A 24925-nucleotide genomic window follows, 5' to 3' on the forward strand; every position below is an offset into this window, starting at 1 on the left:
AATGAGGTACTAGCGAACTCAAAATTCAAACCAGCAGTTCTCAAACTGTAATATCTAGGCCAGTTTTGAACACCGATGACTGGACCTCCGCCTCTCTCCAACCTTACGAAAGCCAAACAAACATCAAATACTACCTATTTCTCTATCAGCAAATACACTCCTGTACAGTCAAAAAAAAGCGCCACTGTAACATCTCCTCTGCACTATTGCTAAGACACGCAACACTTTTACCCTGCTTTTTATGAAGACTAGAGTGTTCACTATTTAGCTGATAAATTCTGAAACAATAGGATTTATAAGTGCAAGAAACACTTTTTTTTTTTAAGCTTCTATTTGAAACAGTTTGCTGGGCTTGCTGCCAGGATCTGGTGGAAAGTTTTCGCATCTGGGTCCTACAATTAAAATGTCAGAGCCAGAGATTATTTAGTGCATTAAGAGGAAATCTAAAGAAAAGCCCCGCATTTTTTTAAGAGTCATATTCTCTGCTGAATTATGCCAAGCCTAGCTCCTCATTCAGCGAGAGCCAATATCGCACAGACCGGCTATTACAACTGCTGAAGGATCTAGCTGGTTTTAAATTCTTGTATAGCTGCTTTGGCCCCTTCACATCGCACAGATTTCTTCCTCCTCCCCGTGCTGCATGTCTAGTTTAAGAGGGTCAGACTTCAGATGACAAAATGCATCTCTATTGAACGGATGGATACTTCGATCAATGAGATTAGGTTTCTGAAACTCTCGGCAACAAATTTAAATCCGAGCTATTGACATGCAAAAGGAAATAAGTAAAAAGCCTCTCGGCGCAGCAGGTTCCCATCCGCCTTGTACGGATTTCCACTGAAGCCTGCAGACTGTAGGATGCTTACAGCCGACTAGCAAGAACAAAATAACACGTGAAAGCAAAGAAAGTGGGTATTCAAAAAAAATTTTTTTGTTTTTTTTGTTCAATATCGCAGGGCACCTCAGATCCCCGCAGGTCCACAGCTTCTGCAGGCTCTGCTCCCCTCCCGCGAGCCGCAGGGGAGGTGCAACGCCAGGGCAGCAGGAGCCGCGCCGCCTTCTGCGCCGTTTTGCTAACGTAACTCAGCGACGTGCATGTTCGGGCCAGAGAAGGATGCATCGAACAAGGCCAAGCTGGGTTTCTGCGGGACTGTTTGCTCATTCGGGTTGTCTGTTAGGCTACGCTTTAGCGTATACCAGGAGATAGATGAATTCAAGCTTAGTAAAGTTATTATGTTAGTGTCTGAAATAACACTCAAATTTTCAAACAATTTCTACCCAATAATAATTCTGGAAAGAAAGAAAGAAAAAGAAAATTGCTTCCCCCCTCCCTTACGGTTCTAGCAAACACGCAATCGACGTAGCGCCTCCTCGCAGTCCCTCTGGCAGGCCAGGAGCGCCCGTAAGCCCCCGCTGTCCGCGCGGCCGGGCAGAGCTGGCAAACCCTCGGTGCAGCTCGGGGGGGCCCCGGGGGGGCACAGGCAGCGATCAGCAGGAGCCGCAACCCGCCTCGCGGGCGCAACACCCTGAGAGCTGCAACAGGGAGCAGCGTCACGAGTTTTGTTAGGTCTGAGCGAAGCCGCGGCTCGCCCAGCGGCGCCCTTACTGGGAACTAGCACTAACGGCTACGTGATTGGTTAATGGGAACCAGAACAGGGCGGAAATTATTTTGGCGGAACGAGAGAACTGGAACCGAAAGGTCAATCTATTTAAAGAGCGGTGCCACAACATTACCGAACGCATATATGGGTAAACCGCCTGCGTGAAACACAATATTCTTCTGGGTGCTCTGTTCAGCCAGAGACACTCAACACTGGGCAAATCAATGAACACACAATCCTAATAAAAAGCTAAACCCTAATAAAAACCTTTCAACCCTAATAAAAGTATAAATAAATCTGTTAACAAAAACCAGAACCAATACTGATACAGGAAAAAACAAAAAAAAAAAGCTAGAAGCAGGACTTATTACAACCCTACAACTTAAAGTTACTTTTCCATTAGGCACCGAATTAAAATTACGACCAATTTGCTGTGCACAGCAGAAAGGCTTGGAATTAATTCAATTAAAGTACAGGGCACGCTAAGTGGAAGACACACCGGTCAGAGCCCCGGCGCACAGGCCACGTGGCGCGGCACAGCCATTCCCATTGGGAAACTCCTGAACAATGTCACCACGCGGAGGGAAATACAGGTTTGTGGATGAGCAGCACCAAATGGGGCATATGCAATTAGCCAGGATGCAACCCCTCCACTGCCTTTGCCGGGGGAGTAAAACCAGCACCATGCCCCCACCAGTTCCCTTCCGTGCTGGATTAGGTGGAACATTTGAATTACAAACTAAGGGGTTTTTTTGGTTTTGTTTGTTTTTTTTTTTTTTGCCCCAAACCTGCATCTTACTTGATGCAAAAGATGTTTTTCCTCAATATTCACTATGGAGACTTGCCTCCCTTCTTTTGTTTTTAATTATTTATAAGCAAACCCACTCAGGGAGGGCGGGAAGACCACGAAGGAAGTGACGGGTCAAGACACAAACCGGTAAGGAAGACAAGCGAACCCAAGAGGGCTCCTCCAACCTAAAGTATCTGCAAACAGCTTCTGTTCACTATTTACAATTTAAAGTGTGATTATTTATAGATGACAACAGAAGAGAAGTGTGTGACCAGAAATTCAAGTGCAGATGTAAATGGTTACATGTTAATGGTGTTTATAGACCCAGGCCAATCCAGGCAGTGGGACCTGCTCATCTCCAACAGATTTTTGCACACATGAGCTGGGAGAAGCAAGTTTGGCTACAGATCTCCAGCTGATCAGAGCTGCGTGTGAGGCTCAGCACCCGAAAGCTTCAGTTCAACCCCATTTTGTACCATTTACAGTTCCAGCTAGCAAATCAGCATGAGTCACAAAAATAAATAAATAAATAATAATAAAAAAAATCCAGCAAAGTTTAGTTCTCTCACAACTACAGGGAAGGATCCTCGCTTCCCTTCCCCGGCAATAGTCCCACAGAGGTGTTCCAGAAGGCGGACCATGCATTCTCCCTCCCTGGAAATGACAGCCCCCATTAGGACTTGGCTGCACAAAGCTGATGAAGCGAAACAAAAACATTTCACAGTCCACAGCATTCCTGGCTCCCCTTCAAAATGTTGGCAGCCGTAAGAGGGGAGGGGAAAGAAAGGAGGAAGGGGGGGGGGAAAAATAAATAAAGTACAGATTGGCTTTAATATGCATTATTATTCAAAGTCTCAGGTGCTAATGGCTGTATCATCCACAGGCCCTGTCAGCACGCCCTAATTTGAGTGGAAACAGCTTTAGTAAGAGCCCTTGATCAGAGGAGCTCCTAACCAGCCCCCAGCTAAAAGCTGCATTTCAGATGGACCCGCTCATTTGGCTGTTCGTTCCTCCCTGGCAAGCGTACAGCCCCAAACAGGAGAGACGAATGCTTTAAACCCAGCGCCCCGTTTTACATTTAGCTGCTCCATTGCAAAATTCCCAGATTGCCGGGGTCCGAGAGCAGAGGATTTGGCACCCAACACGCAAGCTCTGGCGCCGACCTCCACTCTCGCCAGCCCGCGCACCAAGCGCAGCCCCACGAATGGCTACGAGCTCGCGTTTTATCAGAGCAGAAGAAATGCGATTAGCAGTCGCTGCCTGTCACAGAGCAAGACGCCTTCCTGCAATTTTTTTTTTTTTTGGCACCACAGAAGGTCTGTATTGGGGCAGGGTGAAGTCAGAGGAACCTTTGTGGATGAAGAAAAGATTGCTCGGGGCAAGTGTTAAAGCAAACAAGCAATAGAGGAGATAGCGCGGTCCCATTGAGTTGGAAAGGTTGCCACATACAGAAGCCAACCGGTTTCAATGCTAACATCTCCTTGACTACACAGAAGACTTCTTCATTTCTAGGAGCCAGCTTTTAGTGAGAACAACCAACTATTACTTCTCCACCTGCTGTTTTTGCACAAATCCCATTCTGTTGCATTTCCCCAGAGCAAACAAGTCAACGGCTGGGCTCAGTCCCACAGCTCTCCGCTAAGCCTTGGCTTCCACCGAACAAAATGAAGTTTCAGGACGATAAAGCTTGAGAGCTCACCTCAGCATTTGCATGTTAGTGGAGAACAGCTGTCTGATCAAGGCTTCTCAAATACTCAAACTCCACTTCTTCTAAAGAAAAACTAGCTTGGTGACAAGCAATGGTTTACAAGGGTCTCTGGTGCAACAGCTTGCTCAGGAAGGTGGGAGAACACACTTTGTCTCTGCAGTTATTCTATGGTAAAAGCAATACTTTCCACTAGTAAAGCACTACCAAAAACCAGTTGGGAAGGTGAAGGGCCCTCAGCAGAAGTGTCCTGTTACACCACATCTTCATCGAGAAGTTAGAGCCACATTTATCACAGGGTTAGTGAGCACTACTCAGCTACACCTAGTTGGTGCTCAACCACTTCACCCTTCTCCTAAGGGTTTCTCCTGAGGCACCACCTGCGCTAACCTCTGCCATTTGGCATAACTGCACCCAAAACCAAGTCCCAAGGTCAGGGGCTATTGAGTACCTACGTGCCCAACCGTGCACGAAGGAGAGACGGACCCACACACTCCTCCACCTGCAGACACCCCCTTCCCACCTCCCCACATGGGGACACAACTGCTGGGGGACCAGCAGCTGCCCCCAGAGCAGCAATGGGCGGCTCTGGAGCACCAGAGGAGAACACCAACAACACAGTTTCATGGGAGACCTCCCACAGCAAAAGGTGACCTTAACACAAGCAAGTATCCATAAATTCCCACTTCACCACACCATCCAAGAAGATGCAGCACAGCAAACACCACAAGACTCACCGCAGCCATGGGGAGTGCAGGGACAGCCACAACCTTGCTGAAGCCACCAGGGCTGAGTCCCAGCTAAGCAGCACTGAAAGCACCGCAAGCTCTTAGGTTCAGAGGCACCAAGCAGCACTGCACTGAGGCCAGCCGGGCTGGAAGGGAAGCGGGGGAGCTACTCAGGCACACCTGTGAAGAAGGTGCTTCATTAGCAGCAGCAGCTGTGCCTATTTAACAGCAACAGCTGGTAAGACCCTGCCTCTCCTTGCTGAGGAAAGGAGGCAGGTGTGGAAGGGGAAGGAGCAAGCAATGCTCTCCTCCGCAAGAAAAGCTCTATCACCTGCCCCATTCCTCTTCCCTGAGACACCCGGAGAAGGGAGAAATGGTCTCCATCTCCGCTGCCGGCTCCTAGGGAAGGGGCACTGCAGCCAGTTTTTGGTTTATCCCTGGGGGGCAGAGAGGACGTGGGGAAGAGGAGGAAGGGAAGGCTCCAGCAGTACGGGATGAATGCTCAGCATATGCGATCGCCAGCTGGGGAGGAAGAGGAGTATTTAGCCTATGGGAAGGGAGGTGTCAGAAGGTCGTTAGTCCTCCGCAGCAGTGAGGCTCGAGTCCGTGAGAGCTGGCAGTACTCATTACTAAACACATCCACTGGGAATTGGCAAGGAAAGGTTGAAAGTCAAGAGACCGCATTTAAAAGAAAGGGAAATCACATATAACATGTTGTGATTTTCCGGGTTTGATTCCTGCTTTAGCTTTGGAGCAATGCTGTTATTGCTCAGTCTGCAGCAGCGCCTCTTGAATAGCAAGTGAGGCCTGGGAAGTCCTCTCTGGAGTCCCCTGCGCTAATCCAGGGTCACAGCTTTACAGCAGCACAGCCTTTACGGCTTCTCAGGCCGGAGCTCTTCCTTTCCCAGCGAGAAAGGCACTGTGAACTGTACAACTAAGAGAAGAAGGTTTTTCTTTTTTTTCTTCTTAAAATGAGCACTTGGATTTTATTTTTTTTAATTGTATTAAAAGTTTTAAGATGAGTAAGTTTTAAAGTCTGTGAAGCGTTTTAATTATTTTGCCCTGACCAGGATGCTGCAAGGCGTACCCGAGGTGCTGCCCTCCCACCTGGGCTGACGGCGCGTCTGGGGATGAGCCAAAGAGTGAAACAATCCTGCGCGTGAGGATGCTACATCTGGGATCCGGGATCCCAAAATGGGATCTGGGATCCCAAATGACACAGCCTGGGGGCGCGCACCGTTCCCGCCTGGCTTTGACGTTCTCCAGCACTGACATGCAGAGGAGCCACCTCCGCATTTAGCAAAGCGTTTGAGAAGGGAGAGCTAAGTGACCTGCTTTTTTTACGGCAAGGCACGGCACCGGGCTGAAACGCCGCATGGTGATGGCGTGTCAGGAGGGAGGGTGAGGGAAAAGATTGCTTCGGTTGGGCCTGCGCTCAGTTTTACACCCAGGGAAAAGCAGACCTTGCCAAGGTGTGGTGCAAAGTCCACGTCTGGCAAGGCCGGGCCAAGCTCCTCTGGGCTCCAGCGGCAGGTTCGACGCTGCTGGGTTGCCGCAGCTGGTCGGCACAGGATTTCTGCCAACAGTACCGAACTGCTGCGTAAAGTGGCTGAAACTCAGGGCAGCAAGGTAAGGGCACATAGACATGTGGTATCGGTCCAGCCATAGGGAATCCCAAAGAAATGCAGCCTAAACGTCCAAAATCAGGAACCGGTGCAATGCACTTCAACAAAGCCGTTGGGTTCAAACAACAAATAAGCACCGGTACAAACCCAACCAGGATGGAGCCACCGAATTTCACCCCTTGCCCTCAGTGCAGCCTCGCAGGGAGCCTCCCAAGGGACCAGCGCTCCGGCACAAAGCCGTCCGGCAGGCTGAGCCGGAGCAAAGGGTAGGGAAGAGCTGGAATAACCAAAGTGCAGAATAAAACCCAGTAAAGGAAGATGGGCATTGATTCACCACGTAAAAGCGACACGGTTACCACTCCCTGCTCTTTTCACCCCTTTTTGCTCTCTCCACTGAACTCTTAATAGGCACTAACGAGTTTCCCGGAGCAGAACTGCCCCAGCAACTCCAGCTGCTGGCCAGGGGCTCTCCCAAGCTCAGGTCTCCCGTTAATTAAAAAGGTGGTGTTTGAGGGTGTTGCTAAATCCCCAGAACCCATTATAACAAAATAAAGTCCCCTCTTCTCTCTCTCTCTCTCTTTTTTTTTTTTTTGGCGTAAAAGCAGAGAAGCCTGGCTTTTATCAGAGCCTTGTGTGTCTCGTCACCCTGACACCAATATCTGCTGTCGGTACCCAGGGCATGACATGGCCTGGGAGGTTGCTCAAATTGATGCACTCTGACCCCACGTCCGTGTGAAGAAATAGTTTAAAGACTGCGGATCTTTTCACTCTGAAAACGCAGCGGAGTTCCTTAAAGGCTGATGAGGTCACGTTAAAGCAGGCCTCAGGCAGCTAAAATACAGTGCTTTTATCGATAAAGCCAAAATGATCCGCATGAACTCCCAGTTTGATTTAAGCACCTCTTACTTCTCAGGGAATTTAATCCTAGCTTGTGGACATAAAACCCGTTTACAGCCCTGATCTGGGTGGATGGAGCAAATGGAGAGAATAAAAAAACAATCAAAAACTTCCATGAAAAGAAAACGCAGCAGAAAAGAGAAGCACGTGCAATTTCTGGCCGGGGTTGGGGCACCTCCACCAGCCGCACCGCCGTCCAGCGCGGGATCGGCACGCGCCCGGCAAGGGCAGGAGCAGACCTGCAGCAGTGAGAGCACCCTGCAGGACTCGCATGAAAAAGCCATGCTTTAGGATAAAAAGCCTAGGAAGAAAAGCTGGAACAAGCACATGAACCCAAGAAGTCTCTGTGTCCGTGGCACAGACGAGCATCATTGCCCACGCTATTCCAACTAACCCACTACCAACAGCACGCATCACATCTAATCCTCCTCCTCCTCCTCAAACTAGCTCTTTTCAGGCAAGCTGACACCAGCTGCCAGCAGCCAAAAAGGCAGACTTCCTCCTAAAAAATGGGACATACATTCCTTGCTGTTTCCTATCAGGATCTGCTATTGCAATCACACAAGTCCCGCTAAGGGCATGCTTTATTCTGTGGAGGTGGACTCTGTGCACAATATGGTTAATAAGCATATTTAAGTTTTTGCACAATAGGGACCCTGAAGCACCATTATTTGCTAGCAGCTACTGCCAAACCTCCCCAAAATATGACACAGATTGTGTCAATACCAACTGTTCTCATTTTCCAGATAGGTCTACTGGAAAAAAAAATCTGGTCAACATCTCACCCAAACTCCTTGCTCTCTCTTAGCAGTGAAGCAGCACAAACCTACTAGCTGCTTCTCTGCTCAGCATGTGGGCAATCCATCCCGATTACACTGACATCACCTCGCTATAGAGCGGCACGTACAGTGACTGCTTAGAGACAGCACAATACGGGGAGAAAATCCAGACGAACTTCAGCCAGAAAGAAGCATTTCCAGATGTACTGTACTGATAGAACTCATCTTCCGATAGTTTGTTGTTCTTCTTGTTTTTTAAAGTCCAACCACAACCATACAGATAGCTGGGAACTCCATCAAACCTATTTAGTTTTTCCGTGTAAATACTTCCCTCCCCATGTCATATATTTTTCAGAAATTAGTCCAAGAGCTCGAGGCATCAAGTAGTAAAAATGTATATGGTGCGCAGAATTTGAGTTTAAGAGGTCCATCCAGTCCCATGTGAAAAAGAACAACTCTACAGGGTACTAAGAAATCGCACAGGTTCTGGTTAGATGCAACTCAAATTCTGCTCAACCCAGACTGATGAGTGCAAAACGTCTCCCTGCTTCGAGTCCAGCTCTTCCTCCCAAGCCCTCTTTTGAGCAAACAGTTGGGCAGTTATTCTCGGTAAAAGCTGCCCTGATCTCAAGCTCTGCCTCACCATTCACTGAGGTCCGTTCAGCAGGGAAGCACAGGCCTGTGCCGGGCCACCAGGCTCTGCACGCTGCTTGCACAGCTGAGAGCTGCAGTTGCCTATAAAGAGACCAGAAGCAAAGCGAGAAACACAGGACTTCTTGCAAATACGTAAGAGACATTACACGTGGGTCTGGAGCCAAGTCCACTGTATGAACGGTCTTCACGTAAATGGTCCCAGCCAACTTAGAAGGGGACTTCCAATGAGCTATGCAGGATTTAGCGAGGGGGTTGGACTAGACGATCTCCAGAGGTCCCTTCCAACCTCAACCATTCTGTGATTCTGTGATTTTTGGATGTGAAACTCAGTATTAGGAGTTAAAGGAACCGAGCTCTGAGCCTGAGCCTTTCCTGCACCATCAGAGGTCACCGAGGGCACAATCCAGCTCGGCCATCTCTATCACGGCTTGTTTCACAGCTCAGATTTTTCTCTGGGAGGGTAAGTTGGTCTCCAGCCTCCCACAAGCAGCCTCAAGACCAGCGGCCTGGTTTTTGTCTGATGCCTCCCCTTTGACCTGAGCGGCCTGGGTGGCCCGAGGAAGGGGTTAGATCTGCTCTCAGCACCGTTTTGGAGCCAGGGAGCGCACAGACCTTCCCACCACCCATAGGTGAGGGGCTGAGGGATTCTTTGGTTAGCTCGGACGAGGTCGTAACATTTTGACCTGCAGAGCTGCGTTGTACATCTCTCTGCTGTACCGAAACACAGCTGCTGTCTTAAAGACATAGACTGATCAGACAGGGCTTCACTTCCTGGACATTATTTTGATCTGACGGGACTACCTTCGTAAGTGAAAATTACTCCAAGCTGTACAGGATTGCAGCATTGGGAACGAAAAGAAAGAAGAAAAGGTAATTTGTATTACACAATCATCCTCAGCCAAAGATTGACTTTTCTTGGCCTCCAAATCTTGTCATCATTGCAGACATCCTCAGAAACTAAATCATAAAAGCCAGCTGCACTTCAGTAGAAGCCAGGTTTTCTTAACATCTTCAATAAAAAAAAACCCCACCAAGTTTAGTAGTGAAACGTATGCCAGAAGCATCAACAAAAGCATCAATGCAACCAACGCATCCCCAAATCTCTACCCCAAACAAGATTCAGTATGGCCTTAGAAAGCCCTATAAGATGGATGTGAGGTCTTTCACTGATACCTCCCCAACTTCAATTTGCAGAAAGAGGTGAACTGCTGGTGTTGAATTACCATTTAAAATAGCAGCGTGCTCTCTCAAACCCCCTCCATTCCTCTTTTTCTGTGATTTTCAGAAAGAGGAATCACCATTAGAGAAATAAAAGTCAGAACAAGAACCCCAAACTGTGCTGTTACTCTTGGCTTTATATTTAAATGAAACATTTTATCAGGGCCAGGTAAAGGTGATGCAGGAAGGAAGAGCGGCAGAAAGTCCACCAATTTTCAGAGGCTCTAATACATCATAGGGAACAGCCTTCCTCTTCCACTCCCAGCATCCCCAGCCAAACTGTCCCGAAATGCTTTATGCTAAACACGTGCTTTACCCTGACCTTGCTGGTCCTACTGCATCATGGCTACACTGCAAACATCAATCACAAGCAATGCAAACAAAAATCAATAACACGGCTGGCTATTGCACTGTGCACCACCTCCTGCGAGCCTTGACATCACATAAAGAGGCTTCAGAGTTACGGTGTTGGCCTAGGGAGAACATCTGGTGGAGATGAATTTTTTAGTGGTGAAAGGGAATTTAACGTAACTTTTGAGATGTTCTCCTCTTCTGCTACTGGAGGCAAAAGCAGGGCAGGAGGGCTGCGGGCCTGTGGCAGGGATGAAATTGAAGCAGCACATTGTATCAACACAGGCTGCCAAATTTTAACGTTAAGGAGAATCTTGGCAGCAGCATATATTCTGTCACATGCTAAAACAAAGACTGATGGTGACAAACATAAGAACAGGTGGAGGTTTAATTAGGTCACTAAACCATGTGATTGTAACCTGCAAGGCTATATCCGTGCAAATTCTTGCGCCCACCATGCTCGTTCTTGGAGTGGAAAGCAAGCCTGAAGAGATGATAGCTTTCTGTCAGGCCTGGATTCTGCGTAAAGTGCTGTGACTATTATTGGGTCACAGTCGGGAAATGAGGAGAGTTATTGCCTCTTGAGTCCGATTTAGAAAAGAAAAAAGAAATCCAGTATTTCTACTGTCTAGTTTATCATGGCAGGACAGGTGCAATTAAAAAAAGATCAGCAACTGAATCTGTTCCCTTGTGCTACTTTTCCATGCCCCGTGTCACCATGAGGACCTGTCACTCAAAAAACAGCTTACCTTACATATATGCATGGAAAGGTCATTTCAATGGTAGGCTCTTGAAGGGCCCAACACAAAATCCAATGGCTTTGGAAACTGTTAGAAAGCCCACTGTTCCCTGGTCAACATTCAGGATTAACACTGGGATATACTGAGGTCATCAGCTACTAAAGATTCTCAGAAAACTAGGATTTTCAAGCACGCTGTAGAATTCTCACTTACTCACTTGGGTTACTGCAGCTTCAGCTAAGACCATGAAACTCTTCAGCGAAAGAAAATCCTACCTCATCACTCTAAACTGCTGGCTTAACTAAACAGTTCACTCCAGCCGACTTCCCAGGAGTCTTGTCAATGAAAGAAGAGGAATGGGACAGTTGTAAAACGAGAAAGCTCTGATGGGTTTGATCGAACACAGCGCACCTCAGTTCCACTGACACAATACAGACAAGTAACCCCAATACTCCAGGGTCTGTTTTTCATACCAAAAGGAGCTGGGGTGAGAACGTTTTGATGAAAGCCTGCCGTCACAGATTAAGGGATGAAAGAACACTTTTTTGCAGAATAAAAAATGCATTTGGATGGCAGCACAACCAAGCAAACCAAGCACTGGGAGATGAGAGGTACTGCAGCAACCAAGTTCTGCTTCCATCTCTAGTATGCAAATGTTTCATGATCTAGAAATAATTTTTCCCCAATTTTTTTGGAAGTGTGACCCCACTCTAGTTCTCTGCCTTCAGTGACTGTACACAGTAACTAGAATTTCTTCATTATATTTATAATTTTTCCTCCTTTAAACTCTTCCAAGTGAGCTGTGAGACACACTTTAAGAAAATAAAAGTTTTCCAACCTCTTTATGCTTCTACATCTGAAACAATGCCTAGAGCTTTAAGCATGGTTCCAGCTGGCACAGTCTATGCTTGGCTGGTATTTTGGGATGGTACAGCGGGGGACAGACAGAAATGCATCAGAGATGGACAGATCCATCAGCTGGATTGACGCCTCTGTCCACATGTGGGTTTATGGGTAGTCTAGGACTTCTTAAGTGTAGAGCCAAAGGCAGAGGTCGGTTGGGCAGACTGGGCTGCTCCTCCAGCCTTCATCTAGGCTGGTACCTCCTGAAAGAGGCTAGTGCCATGGTTATTTAAGACAACATCTATTGAGTAATGAAGCAGAGAGAGCAGAGAGGCATAACTCAGACAAAGTCATACAACTCCTCTCCTCCGGTTTGACTGCTGTTTTCTCCACGCTCCCAGCCACAAGCTCAGGTGATCACACTTACTATACAACCTGTATTTATGCAGTGCAAGTCATTAAACAGCCTGAAATTTCCTGGTGGCAGGGGAATATGGCAGTTCTCTCTGCGGGAACACATCAATGAAAGCCGACTGCCCAAAATCACTTCTGTGCAGAGCTTTGTGTTGAAACCTGCTTCTATCAACACTGCATGAGTGATAAGATCAGCCTAAAGCACACGGCGTTTGAAACGCATTCTAATCCCATTACACACAGATCGGAAATGACAGCCCCAGCAGCTTGCTGAGACGGTATAAAGATACAGTAGATCCAAGCCAAACGCAGTCTATTTTCAATAATCGGTTCTGCAAAGCCAAGTCACTGCTCACACAGGCGAAACTCATCCATAATTCGAATAGGAGAAGGAAACCAACCGGAACCTAATGGGAAGCCCCCAGGTGAGCCAGTTCGCGAACACTAAACCAAACTGCTTCAGACCCTCATCTCTGGAAAAACAGAAGTGAAGGGGATGGCAGCAAAAAAGTATCTGGGTCTTGATAAATGCCTTCACACATCAAGACAAAGATAAAGTTACACAGAGCCTCTCGCAGAGGATATGGTCATCAGGTTTATTTTTGTAGCTTTCATTACACTCAAAATAACTTTGGCAGACTCAGAAAAAATAAATTTTCAAAGCCTTCTCCCACTGATGTCACCATTTTTAATTAATTTGTGCTGAAGCGGTCTAAAGACGAATGCTGCTGCGAAAGGGCCAACTCCTATTTGAGTGCTTTGTGCCTTCGGATTCAAATCCTGGAGTTGTACTCTGCTCCCAGATGCCGTCGGGATAAATACTGCCCGCAGTCTCAATGGGCAGACGGTTCTGGCCCACTACCCAATGCCAGTGGTTTTATGAAGGCCAAAAACTAAGCCAGACTGCCTTTTTCCTTACTCCTTTAACTCTGCAGCAGCGTCGTCACCAGCTCTGGGAATAACACCAGTACCGTGCTAGTTCCCGTCTCGGAAAGTACGTGCCACACTGAGCATTTAAATGTCACCTCCAGGAGGACGTGAATGACGACTGTCACTCTTGGCTGACACAGCAGCTGATGTGGCAGGTTATTTTTCGATTACTTTTGTGGTTTGAGAATTCAGGCTGTGCTTTCCCTGGGGCTGAAGCGGGGTCCCGGTCCTTGCACGCTCCCGGACCCCAGGCTCACCTTCCCCTCCCGCCTGGTTAAAGCCTGCCTTGTCCTCTCCTTCCCACCACAAGAGCTGCAAGAAAGGTGCGGAGTGGTGCCAAAAGCAGCGTTTGCAATAGAGAAAAGCAAGCCAATGTGGCCAGAAGTCCCTCTGCCATTGCCACGACATACATTGCTGCTGCAGTATCAGCAAGCCGCTCCGGACATAAATAAAACAACGGGGACATAGCTAAATCATTCCTCTAGGTTCAAGAGTGACTTCGGGCTCTCCCTCCCATTTATTTCCATCTCTTGCAACCACTTCTTGAAAACCACCCTGCGACCCACAGGTTCCCGTTAGCGGTGGTCCTGACGCCACGAAACAACTCCCTAACCGCCGCTTTGAGGATGTGACCGAAACGGCGTAACTCCGGGACTCAGACGCTCTACGCCAATTCTGCCGTTCTGCCATGAAATTTGGTCAAAACGTTTTGCCAGGTTACGTTTGCATCAGCCAGGCTCCGAGCGCTGCCGGTGCCAGGCTGCGCTCAGCCGCGCCGCGCGGAGCTGACGCCCGCTCCGTGCTGCGGCATCCTCCGACGGGGAGCTGTGCCGTCCCCGTCCCCATCCCCGTCCCCGCGCAGACAACCAGCTCTCTGTGCCCAGCGAGGGGCCCCCCGCTCGCAGCGAGCCCACGCCGGCCGATTAGGATCTTTCACGAAATCTCAGGGTATCGCCAGCCGCTCCGCGTAGCTCATGGGAAAAGCGGGCTAGCCGTTCCCGCACATGTGGTGCGCAGACACTGCTCCAGATGTCCTCGAAGGCCGGCCGCTAACGTCCAAAGGGACCGAGGAGTGGTAGCCAGGAAGGAGCTGACGGGACGGAGCTGGCAGTAATTTTTATGCTCAAAGAGACGCGCAACGGCATTTTTCCAAAAGCTGTAAAGATCTGTGATCGGATCATATTTTGAAAGGCTTAGGTTTAAAAAACACATTAAACACAAAGTAAGTGCCTACATTCAAATGGCGTGATTTTTTTCAGAAGTCCTTCCCATCCAGTTTTTCTTATTCATTTAGGTGCTTTAACACTTGACTTCTGGCTCGATTTTTTTAAATCCTAACAAAGGCTCTTCTGTGCGGGAAAGGATTCTGATTGTATTTGCACATTAATACAACAAATCCTGTTTATATTAATACTATAACTAACAATAATGTCCTAGCCTCCTATGAGCAAAGTCAGAATGAGAAAGCATACCCTGCTGAAAGTAAGTGAATGGTAAGGTATGGGAAGAGGACAAGGTTCTCATAGGAAGCAGAGCTAAAGAGGATTTAGGAAAAAATAAAAAAATTGGTAATGTTGTTAAGCTCTTTGTCTCGTTCTAAATCATGGAAATTACAGAAAAGTACTGTGTTTTAATGGTTTCATTAGTAGAAAAACATCACTTGAGGTGACAGTAAGGAGCACTTCAGACACTTCTGCTGGCTGGTATGCAAAGCAACTCAAAAGCAGAGATTAGAGCTAATTCCCAAAAGAAATATTTGCTTTCATTTGATATTCTTCCCTATCTATTTAATTATCCTGAAGAATTCATGACAATTTGGAAATGCAGAGCTACAGCTCCAGATACCGAAGATGTGAAAACAGGGAAATGATAAAGGGTTTCCATCACACAGGAGTGTGAAACGAAGAGCCCGCGTGATAGAATTTGGTGTATGGCATTTGGCCTGCTGGGTAGCATCTGCCATTTGTCAGTACTACAAAGCAAACAGAGGCTTCTGCTCCTTGATCTGCAGCAATTAGGGAAATTCTGTTGTGCTAATTACCTGGGGAGACAATGCAGGGAGAAGGCAGATAGCAAGCGACATCTGAAGACAACGTTTACAGCAGTAAAAATAGCCAGATATTTCAAGTAGCCAAGAACCACAGAACACAACGGCGCCAAACTTCTCAAGCAAGTTGGAAAAAAGTTGGGAAAAAAAACTGATCTGTGTGTTTAAAGTTATGGCACAAATTAAAAAAAAATAAATTCAATTTAAAAAGCACTGCAAGAGTGCCTCCGGAGTCTCCGAGTCTGCAGAGGTACGGAGGATTTTGAATGCTCCACTTCGCCACGTACACATGGTTTGAATTGACTAGAAATGGAGCAATCCGCAGTGCTGCAGTACCAAGTGCCACTTCGCTATTGGCGTTGCCAAGCCATTATTGGGAAATATTTGTCATATATTAACTGGAACATCAGATTACTACACTCGGCATTTAACACTGTTTTGTAATACGTACGCAGGTTCAAAAGCATGAGACACCATCTCAGCACGCATTCGACACGGAGACGGGCAGATGCATCACAGAGCAGTCAGGAAATTCAGAGTTAAGGGTCCTCAGCGGGTCTGAGAGCAAAACCTAGGGAGATGTTAAACAAACAGGCACGTGCAAAAAAAAAATGCATTTGCCGAAACACGCGCGCAGGAACAGCGCACAAAGCAGACGGCGGCTCACATGAGGACGTGGGGCACGGCCGCAGCCTGCGCGGAAGGGGCTGGGAGTTCTGCACCTTCAATCTCAAACACACCAAGAACAAAAAATGCCGCACGGGCCCGCGCTCGGGGCGAGCGGGAGCCGGGGACGGAGAGCACGGCCGGAGCCGCGGCCAAGGAGGTGGCACAGCCCTGCCTCGCTGACGGCTCTGCTCCGCCATCCCATCCCAGGGGGATCCGCCAGATTAGGAGCGCTCCCGCTGTCACGGAGCGGCCTCTTCCCACCCCTTCCTCCACTATCTGAGGGACATTCCTGGAAGAGACGGAGCAGCGGCCCTGGGAACAGACTCCTTCGTTTGCCTTCTCGCAGCCCGTGAAAGCCATACGGGGCACGGCCTGCACATCTTCACCCATCAGGCCCTCCATCGGAACAAGGTGGCTCTTCGGATTTCATTTCCCCTCCTTCCCCCCTTTCCTTGGGTTTAAAAGGGAGCGTTTTGCTCTCGTGCTTCTAATAGTGCCATAACCCAGCACCTCGAGGTCTTGAGGGACCTTTTCACAGACCCTGAAGGCTTCTGGCGAGGCAAATACCGCATTTAACACGTCTTCCGCACCTCAGCTTTCAAAAGGCTATGCTTAAAAATATAAGGGGGGGGGGGGGGGAAAAAAAAAAAAACACCAAGGAAAACCAGTCAAAGGCCACACAGCCACAGGCATGAAGCAGACAGCTCCAGGCTTGCTCTTCAGCCACCTCCAAGCGCTCCTGTGCCATAAATGCCACACAAGCAAGTGGTCCTGCACCTGCTGGATCTTATCTCGCACCGAAGGCTGCACGAGGCTCGGATCCAGGGGAAGGAGCCGGGCGCGAGGGGACCGAGGGCCTCCCCGCGGAGTGTTACCGCCCCGGCTCCGGGAACGGCAATAATACAATCCCGAGCTGCTGTTTCGCAGCGAGCCAACATATGGGGACGGTCTGTCCTCGGCCCGACCAACGCCAGCATCACGCAACTGCTGCGGCCCCGGCTGGAAGAGCTGGAGGGGAGGGAAAAAAAAGAAGAAAAAAAAAAACAAAGAAAAAGAAAGAAAGAAAGAAAGGAAAAGGCCGCGCTCCTGACGGCAGGAGGTTAGGGAACGGGCTTGCCGCGGCATTTCCAGGCCCGGCTGCGGCACCCTCCCTAACCCCCCCCCCCAAAGGTCTTCTTCTCGCTCGCATCCCAGAAACGCCCAAACGGCAAAGGAGCCAAAATTGCCAGATGTCCCCCCTCCACCACCACCCCAACACGCTTCTGTCGAATCAATAAAACACAACAAATCACTTCGGATTCCCACGAAATTCCACAAGCCCGGCGGTGGCGAGAGCAAGCAAGGAAACCTCCGTTATTTCCACGTCCTCAGAGCTGGAGCCCACGTGGTAACTTTTCCAGCTCTTTTTTTAGCCCAGGTAGTAACTTTTCCAGTTTTTTTTTCTTTTTTTTTTCCCCCTCGGATTCCGATTTCTTGGCGGCGGTGGTGAGACAGCGGGGCCCCCTCTGCTGGCCGGCGAGCCCTGCGAGCCGCGTCCCACCGCCGGCCGGCTCCAGTGCAGGCCCCATCCCACCACCACCACCACCTCCACCGACGGCCTCGCAGAAGCCGCAGAGCAGCTCCTCCATACCGCCGCTTCCGAGAAGAGCCGTAAAAGATCACGTTTAAGAAATCGAGCCGCTTGAGAACAACCCAGCTGGGCCATATAACCGCACGGCTGACCTTCCGTACAGCTCAAAGCACAGAACGGGCGTATGGCTCTCAACGCTGACGTAGGGTCCCACCAGAGTCGAAATAACGGCGCCTTCTTTAACTTTGAAATCGACCACAGTCATCCCTTCCCTGATCCATTTTTAATAGGTAGCAAGCTGCTTTCATCAAAGCAATTTGCAAAAGCAAAACCAAAAAACCCTCCAAACAAACCTCAACAAAAACCAGCAAGGAACCCCAAACCTCAATTCAAGGAAAAAGAGGTCTTGTCTAAAACCAACCAAAACCAAAGCCCCGATTCTGAGCGAGCAGTTTGCACCCGTCCCCTTGTAGGGGGGACCCCAATGCAGGTCCAGGGGACAGCAAGAAAGTCTCCTTTTTTACCAAAGGGGCACCAAAACAGGGATTACATTGGTGTAACGAAGCAAACAATACTACTGTTGACAGCTCTTCAGGGGACTTGCTTTGAAACCAAATCTAGCTGTAAGACGGAAGTCATCTTAAGCTTGGCTGGTTTTCCGGAGAGAGAAAAAAACACAAGCGCAGGAGTTTCGGATGCCCACCCGTTTCCAGCCTGCGCTAACTGGCGGCAAGCAGGAGCCCGGCAGCAACCCGGGCCGCCGAGGTTGGCCACGTTGCTGTCCGCCACCGGGGCCACGGACAGAAGAACTAGCAGGATCTCACATATCTCCAGGTCCCCTCCAAAGAGGGCATGATCTCTTCACCCGTGGCTACTTTTCGGTCCACGGAGGTGAAGAGAATCGAGCCTCAGGCGTTGGTTCGCAACTTGGCGTTGCACCGTCCAGCTGCAACGTGGTCTGCAAGGGTTGCAAGGTCTTGGCACATTTCCAGATCGGGCTTATTAACTACAGATTGGAAGACTATTCAGTCTTCTTCAGAAAAAAAAAAAGAAAGGAAAAAAAGCGTGAAAATTCCTTCGATTTACCCAAGAGCAGCTGAAAGGCTTCACGACAGCCGGGGTTACGGCCGTACTGCAGCAACCTCGCTTTCGGCCGGCGGGCAGGTCAGCGTGCAACGCGGCTCAGCAGCTTCTCCTCCTCTCGGCACGGCACCGGCTCTCCGAGCACGCGCCGGCGTAATTGCTATTGAGCGGCGGCAGCCAGCGGCAGCCGCAGATGCCATGTAGCTTCCGAGCCGCAAGAAAAGCGCTGCGCCTTGCTTTCGGCTCCCCAATTATGTTGACATTCGTTACTAATGGCTGTCAGGAGCATTTCAGCAGCGTGGGGGAGGCCGCTGCCCCTCCTCCCTTTCCCCCACCTTTCAAACGCTGCAAATCCATTGACCCGGAACAGAACCGGGACTTTCGCGCGCCACAAAGCGGCCTCTTAAATCTCAATTACTTTCCGCAGAGAAGAGGAAAAGCCTCTTGACCGCTTACGCCCACCAGCAGCGCCCGGCTCGCACGGGCTAGCGGGAGTCACGACCCCGCCGGACGCGGCCGGGTCTACGCCGGGTCTGCCGAGAGGGCAGAGTCGCAGGACAGGGAAAAAAAAAAAAAAAAATAGGGCCATTTATCACCGGGAAATCCAAGGGCAAAGTCCGGGAAAGAAGTCCTTCTCTACACACGCTTTCTCTCAGAAGGGAGAAAACTAACCGTGACACCGTTCTCGTAAGGGCTGAAAATAAGCTTGATTCGTGTCTCGGCTCATCTCGCCTGCTTGCCAGGCAATTTGGCACACCAGGCATTCACGTTAGCCCACCACTAGAAAACACGCTATTACAATCGCAGTAGTACGTTTGAGAGAGTCATTACTGAAATATCCAAGAGACTATTACACACAGCCTTAAAGGAAAAAAACATACCTTTTCTGTCTCCTGAATATGGAATAACGCTGTAAGCTGTATTCTGATAGGATTCGCATCCAGTAAGTCCGGAAAATCTGAGCCTGCACATTTGTCTTGTGCTGCCACATGTAACATTGAAAAGTTTTTTTTTTTCCTTTAAAACCCAAACTGAACTAACTGCTGCTTTGGGAGGCTTTGCAACACGCCCAGGCATTCTTCGCCATCAAAGCACTGCACATCTTTCACCCATCCTTCACTGCTTCTGTGAAAGGAGAAGCAAGGTCTGAAGTGCACCAGAGCAGAGTCGTTCATGCCATTCAGCACGACAAAGTATTGCTGCCAACGAGATTCCTCCACAAACTAATCGAAGCTGTTTATTGTTTCCAAGGAGCGTGCACTTCCAAAGCAGAACAGGAAGTTTTGACAGTTTAAGAAGTTCATTAAACTCCGAGAGGAAATTTAAACAATCACTGACAGCTTTCACACAGCCAGGCGGTGCTGGAGAAGTCGCCACCCGCCTAAAAGGCAGAGCGGCTGCAGCTTTTAATTATCGCGCTTACATCGAGCCACAGTGATTTTGTTACTACTTCTAAATTGTTTTGGCCCAACACCCAGGGCTCACAACTGAGCAAAGCTATTCACTCTTCTATTCGTATAGCCAAACGCCTCCTTTATCCAAACCTCAAACGCCTTTATCTGTAAGCAGGCCAAAGCAAGGCAATGCAAGAAGTTAATAATCTCAATCACAAGAGAGTGCTTCGGCTCGGAAAAACGCTTATTAGCATATTTTACTTGATACGGAGGAATATATAAAATAGAAGAAGAGGAATTCAGTGGCGTTGACCCAGGAGCACGCGACTCCCCGGCAGCCTGGCCCTGGCCGTGCCGGTGCATCTCCGCTTACCTGGGGGGCACATGCAGTCCGACGGAGCCTCTCTCGCCGTCCGCAGCTTTGCTAATCCTTCACCCAGTTTCTGTTCAGAGGAGGAATAAAAATAGCCATTTAGAGAAGGCATTATATCTACATACTGCGCATGCACCCTGGCAGCCAAACCATCTAGCACACGTCCTCCAAGTCAGATGAGACCGTTTTACCCTCTCTTGTCCTGCCTTTTTTGATAGCACCCCGTGCTGAAATAGCACATAAAACACCTGAAGTTTCTTAACAAGCGGCTGGAGTCCACCACCCTCGCACAGGGCAGGTGAAGACCCCTCCTGCATATCGCATACGGGCACCTCGGAAGAAGGTCACCTGCAAAAAGCACCGTGGGCTGGATCTGTCGCACTGTGTCGGCAGGACCAGTCCTCTCGAGATTTCAGCATCGCCTTGGCCTATCTGCTGGCAGAAACGGTGTCCCAGAGAGCCTGCCGCCGGCCGCGAGAGCGCGGCAAACGCCGCAGGAGAGCCCATCCGTGGCAAGCACGAAGCTGCTTCCAAAATCCCTGGCAGTTATACAGCAGGGCTATGCTTACAGAACAGATGTGACCTGGATTTGTACTTAAAAGTCTTGCTATGTGGAGCACAGCAGTTTTCTTGAGGAGTCAGCACGTGACTTCCTCCACCTCAGCTTTGACACACGCTGGTGGGGACGCGGGAATTGGATGCTCCATCAGGCCAAGGGATAAAAGGCTCCTGGGCGAGCCCCGGAGCACCCAGCCCTGGGGTTGGGACCGCCACTGGTGGGCCACCGCAGCGGCTTTCGGTGGGAACGGGGCACTCACCACCCCCAGGGCAACCCAAAGCCCCCTTAACGCGGGACTACTAAAACACGTAAAAATGTGCAAGACTAAAGCAACGTCTCTGTAGCATATTGCAGGCAGATGCGAGCTTACTTTGCCTGCTCTCTAAGCCAACCCAAATGTTCATGCCTGCATTTAGGAGGGTGCCAAGCCCAAGTTAATAAGCCCTGATGACAGGTACGTTATATTAGCTCAGCAGGCTGCCTCGCGACACCGCAGACCCGGGAAGGCTGGGGAGCAATTCTTCTGGCCCACAAGAGGTCTGCTCCAGCCCTTCAGGAATCTCCCATCTCACCTAGAGTATTTACCAAGAGAGAAACCCATGATCTGATAACTCGAATCCACATCCAGTCACTTCAAAGAGAGAAAATTCAACGTACTTATTGAATTCAGTGCATTCAGACTTGAATGCTACGTAATTGAGGACCCAGCCTATGTTCAAATATTTGACTACTGCGGACTATTGAGGAATTAGGCTACCTGTGAATTAGTTTCTGGTCCTTTTATTCTGGGGATGAAATAGTTTTATCAGCTGTTGAAATTCTATGCATTTATTTCTATCTGCTCGGATGTGCTACTGAGAAGTACTTAACGGATCAGCACGGTTTCATAGCACCTGACCAAGGAGTTGTCCTAGGGGGGAGTATAAATAGCAGAATTATCCAGCTGCCTACTAGAGAACACGCAATTTCCTTGAGAAAACGGGGCAAGACTGGAGGCATCTAAAAATGCTTTTGATTTGGGAAACAGAAATTATCTACAGAGTAAGTGCACTTTCTGACAGCCTTTTGCTGTCTGAACATTACAGAGAGTGACTCGATTTTTCCCCCCGTCTATTCTGAAGTACTGCTGACGACGAAGGCGGTCAGGGCAGATGCAGTAAGCTAGCCCATCCTTTTAATTCAGCAGGCATCACTGGGAGCAGCAGAGAAGATATTTTCCTGTCTTGGATTCTCGACCGAGTCTTGTGTACTCCCATTGAATTTTTCTTGTCGTGAAGCTGATTAATCTGGACGCTCTGTGGCTAATACAGACAATAAATCCATTGTGCACAAAACGCTCCGGCTTTGTTTACACCAACTGGATATTTCTCTAATCCCCACATTAACATTTTCACTGCAGTGTGAAAACTATGCACTTTGAATTCAAGCTTTTGTTGCGGAACAAGTGGAGGCACTTCCACGTTTCGACCACATCGCTAAAAAATGTTTGCGAGCGTATCAGCCTAGGGATCTACAGAGCGTTCTGCTCAAGTAAAACCCACGGGAAAAACGAGGTCCCGCAGCATTAAAATAAGCAGTTTCTCCAGAGTTAGACGGGTGCTTGTCACAGGGCCAGCAACTAAGCCCTAGTTGTCCAAACTGGCTTTTATTGCCTAAACTACACATTTATCCTTCCTTTATTATTTCCTATCCTCTTCTACTTGCCAGACCTTTAAGCAACATTAAAAGGAACAGCAACCAGCACTTCAGTATTGTGCTTACTTCTTTTTACATGCATGTCTTTCAGAAACTACGCCAGCAAAACCCCAAGATTGGTATATATATATTGATGCTTTTGGTGCAGTGACAAAGAACAAAGTATCACGGGGTCATGTCCAGAGAGCACATGGGGCTTTGGTTTCACTTCTGAATTCACTTCAAAGAAAGACAAAAACAAAATTTAACAAAAAACTGACCCCAGGCACCAGCTGATGTTCATGTTGATGGAAATATTCTCTTGCTCCACAGAAATTCAAGCACAGAAAGGAAAGAAGCTGCTTGACTAGCAAGAGGTCTTTGTAAGGGAAAGGAATTTGGTCAAGAAACACACTTTTTGAAACTTTAATATCTATGAATATTTAAAATGACTATTAATAGATAGCACGATGACTAACATGCATTCCTTGACTCTGTTACTCATTTCAAAATTTGCTTTCAGTATTGACGAAAGTTTGGTCATACCAAACACTTCAACAAGCTCACTCTTGCATTAGAAACCCAATTATGTGGTTTTTGCTTTATTTGCCCCCGTACAATCTCCATCTGAGCGTTCACAGTGCAAAACAAGCTTTCCACACTTAAGTGAATCTCAGCAAGAGGCTGCACATGATCTTAGGCAGTGCCACAGAAACCGTTCCCATTTCTAAGCACATTTATTGGAGTAATTGGAACAGAGCTGCTGCCATGGCTGGCAGGCTAAATCCCGACTGGAGCAGAGAAGTTAACTGGATTTTGTGATTATGGCTTACAAGCACCCCTCTGTTCCGGTATTCAGGGTTTGCACAAAAACATATTTTAACACCACCCTTCATCAAGACACAGCAATATGACCATGTTTTCAGGAGAAAGGACGTGTGACGGTGGTGCCAGCGATCCCCTCACCGTAACCCGACGGCAGCGACCAGGCAACACACACGACGCTCTTCCCAGCGCAGCCTCCTGCCCCTCTCTCGCAAACACAACCCTTCGTACAGCGTAAGCAGCTTTACTCCCCAGAGGTGCTCACAGCTGGCAGAAACTGCGTGTAAGTACGTTCTTGCACGACTGAGGCTTCAGCACTGTAGCATTTCTAATGCAGCGCCGTGCTTTACCCACCAGTCAGGCCATTAATAAAATGCCAGCGTAAAGCCTTCCCCAGATGGCAGAACTCATCACTCGGCTGCGTCCTGCAGGAATCCTGCAAGCCGGGCTGGACCTTGCTGCAATTTAGGAACTACTGTTTGCACAGAACTAGCAAACTGGCTAGATCTGAAAGCTTCTCCTGCAAGCAACGGGGGTCCTCCACACGCCCCTGTCCTACCAAAAAACCCCAAACCCAAAACACCAGAGTCTGGGGGAAAATAGAACTTTAGGATCAAGCGTAACTTCTCGCAGAGCTTTGGTTTAGTTAAGGACAAAGGGATAAGTGTGGATAATTGTTCTTTAAGCAGGAGAAATCTTTCAGCACAGGAATCTCTAGTAAATAGCTTCAGAAAGCTCTGGCAGTGGGAGCGCGGTAGCTACTCGTTAGTCTCCTCTACCTGCTGTAAATTGGCTCAGCACTGCCGAACTACGCAATACTTTATGAGAAGTATCCTAGAAAACCGGGATCACACTCCCAAGCTCCTAACAAGGACACTGTAAATCCCGGCACATCCGAAGACAAGCAGTTTTTAAGTACTCAGACCACCCTTCCCGGTGAACCAGGCGAGGGAAAGGGCTCTCAGCTGGCATTTCCACCTGGGAGGTTTTGCAGTCGTTACAGAAAGGCCGGGCTCTGCCACGCCTCACCCCGCACTTTGTCTAATGGAAATGGGGAAGAAAAAAAATATATTTTTTCATATATACTTTATATATATATTTATATATATTTTTATATGTGTATATACAAATACATACATACATATATATATATATATTTTTTTTTTTTTTTCCCCCGGAGGGGAGAGAGGCGAGGCGGCGGCGGGCCCCCCCGCGCCGCTACTCACCTCGCGGAAGAGCTGCTCGACGCGGGGCTGCAGCGCGGCCAGCAGCGCGGCGGGACCGGCGGCTCCGCGCTCCTCCAGCGCGGCCAGGCGACCCTGCAGCTCGGCCGTCTTGGCGCCCAGCAGCAGGCAGACGGCCGCGGCGCCGAGCGACAGCAGCAGGCAGAGCGCGGAGGTGGCGCTGCCCGCGGCGCCGCTGCCGCCCGCGCTCCGCTGCCTTGGGGCGGCTTTCGCGT

The 24925-nt window shown here is 48.9% G+C and overlaps 1 protein-coding gene across 1 annotated transcript in view; it reads right to left on the reverse strand.

The window, feature by feature from the left end:
• The window catches only part of COL23A1 (collagen type XXIII alpha 1 chain), a 189709-nt gene that overhangs the window by 164088 nt on the left and 696 nt on the right, over positions 1 to 24925 (reverse strand). Inside the window, exons 2-3 of the mRNA XM_026063540.1 lie at positions 24693 to 24916; positions 20409 to 20478 (exon numbers count right to left, since the gene is read on the reverse strand). Of these exons, the coding sequence (XP_025919325.1) occupies positions 20409 to 20478; positions 24693 to 24916 (294 nt within the window). The remainder of the gene's footprint in view (positions 1 to 20408; positions 20479 to 24692; positions 24917 to 24925) is intronic.

Source organism: Apteryx rowi, unplaced genomic scaffold (assembly GCF_003343035.1).
Source record: "Apteryx rowi isolate R43461 unplaced genomic scaffold, aptRow1 scaffold_2, whole genome shotgun sequence".
NCBI lineage: Eukaryota > Metazoa > Chordata > Aves > Apterygiformes > Apterygidae > Apteryx > Apteryx rowi.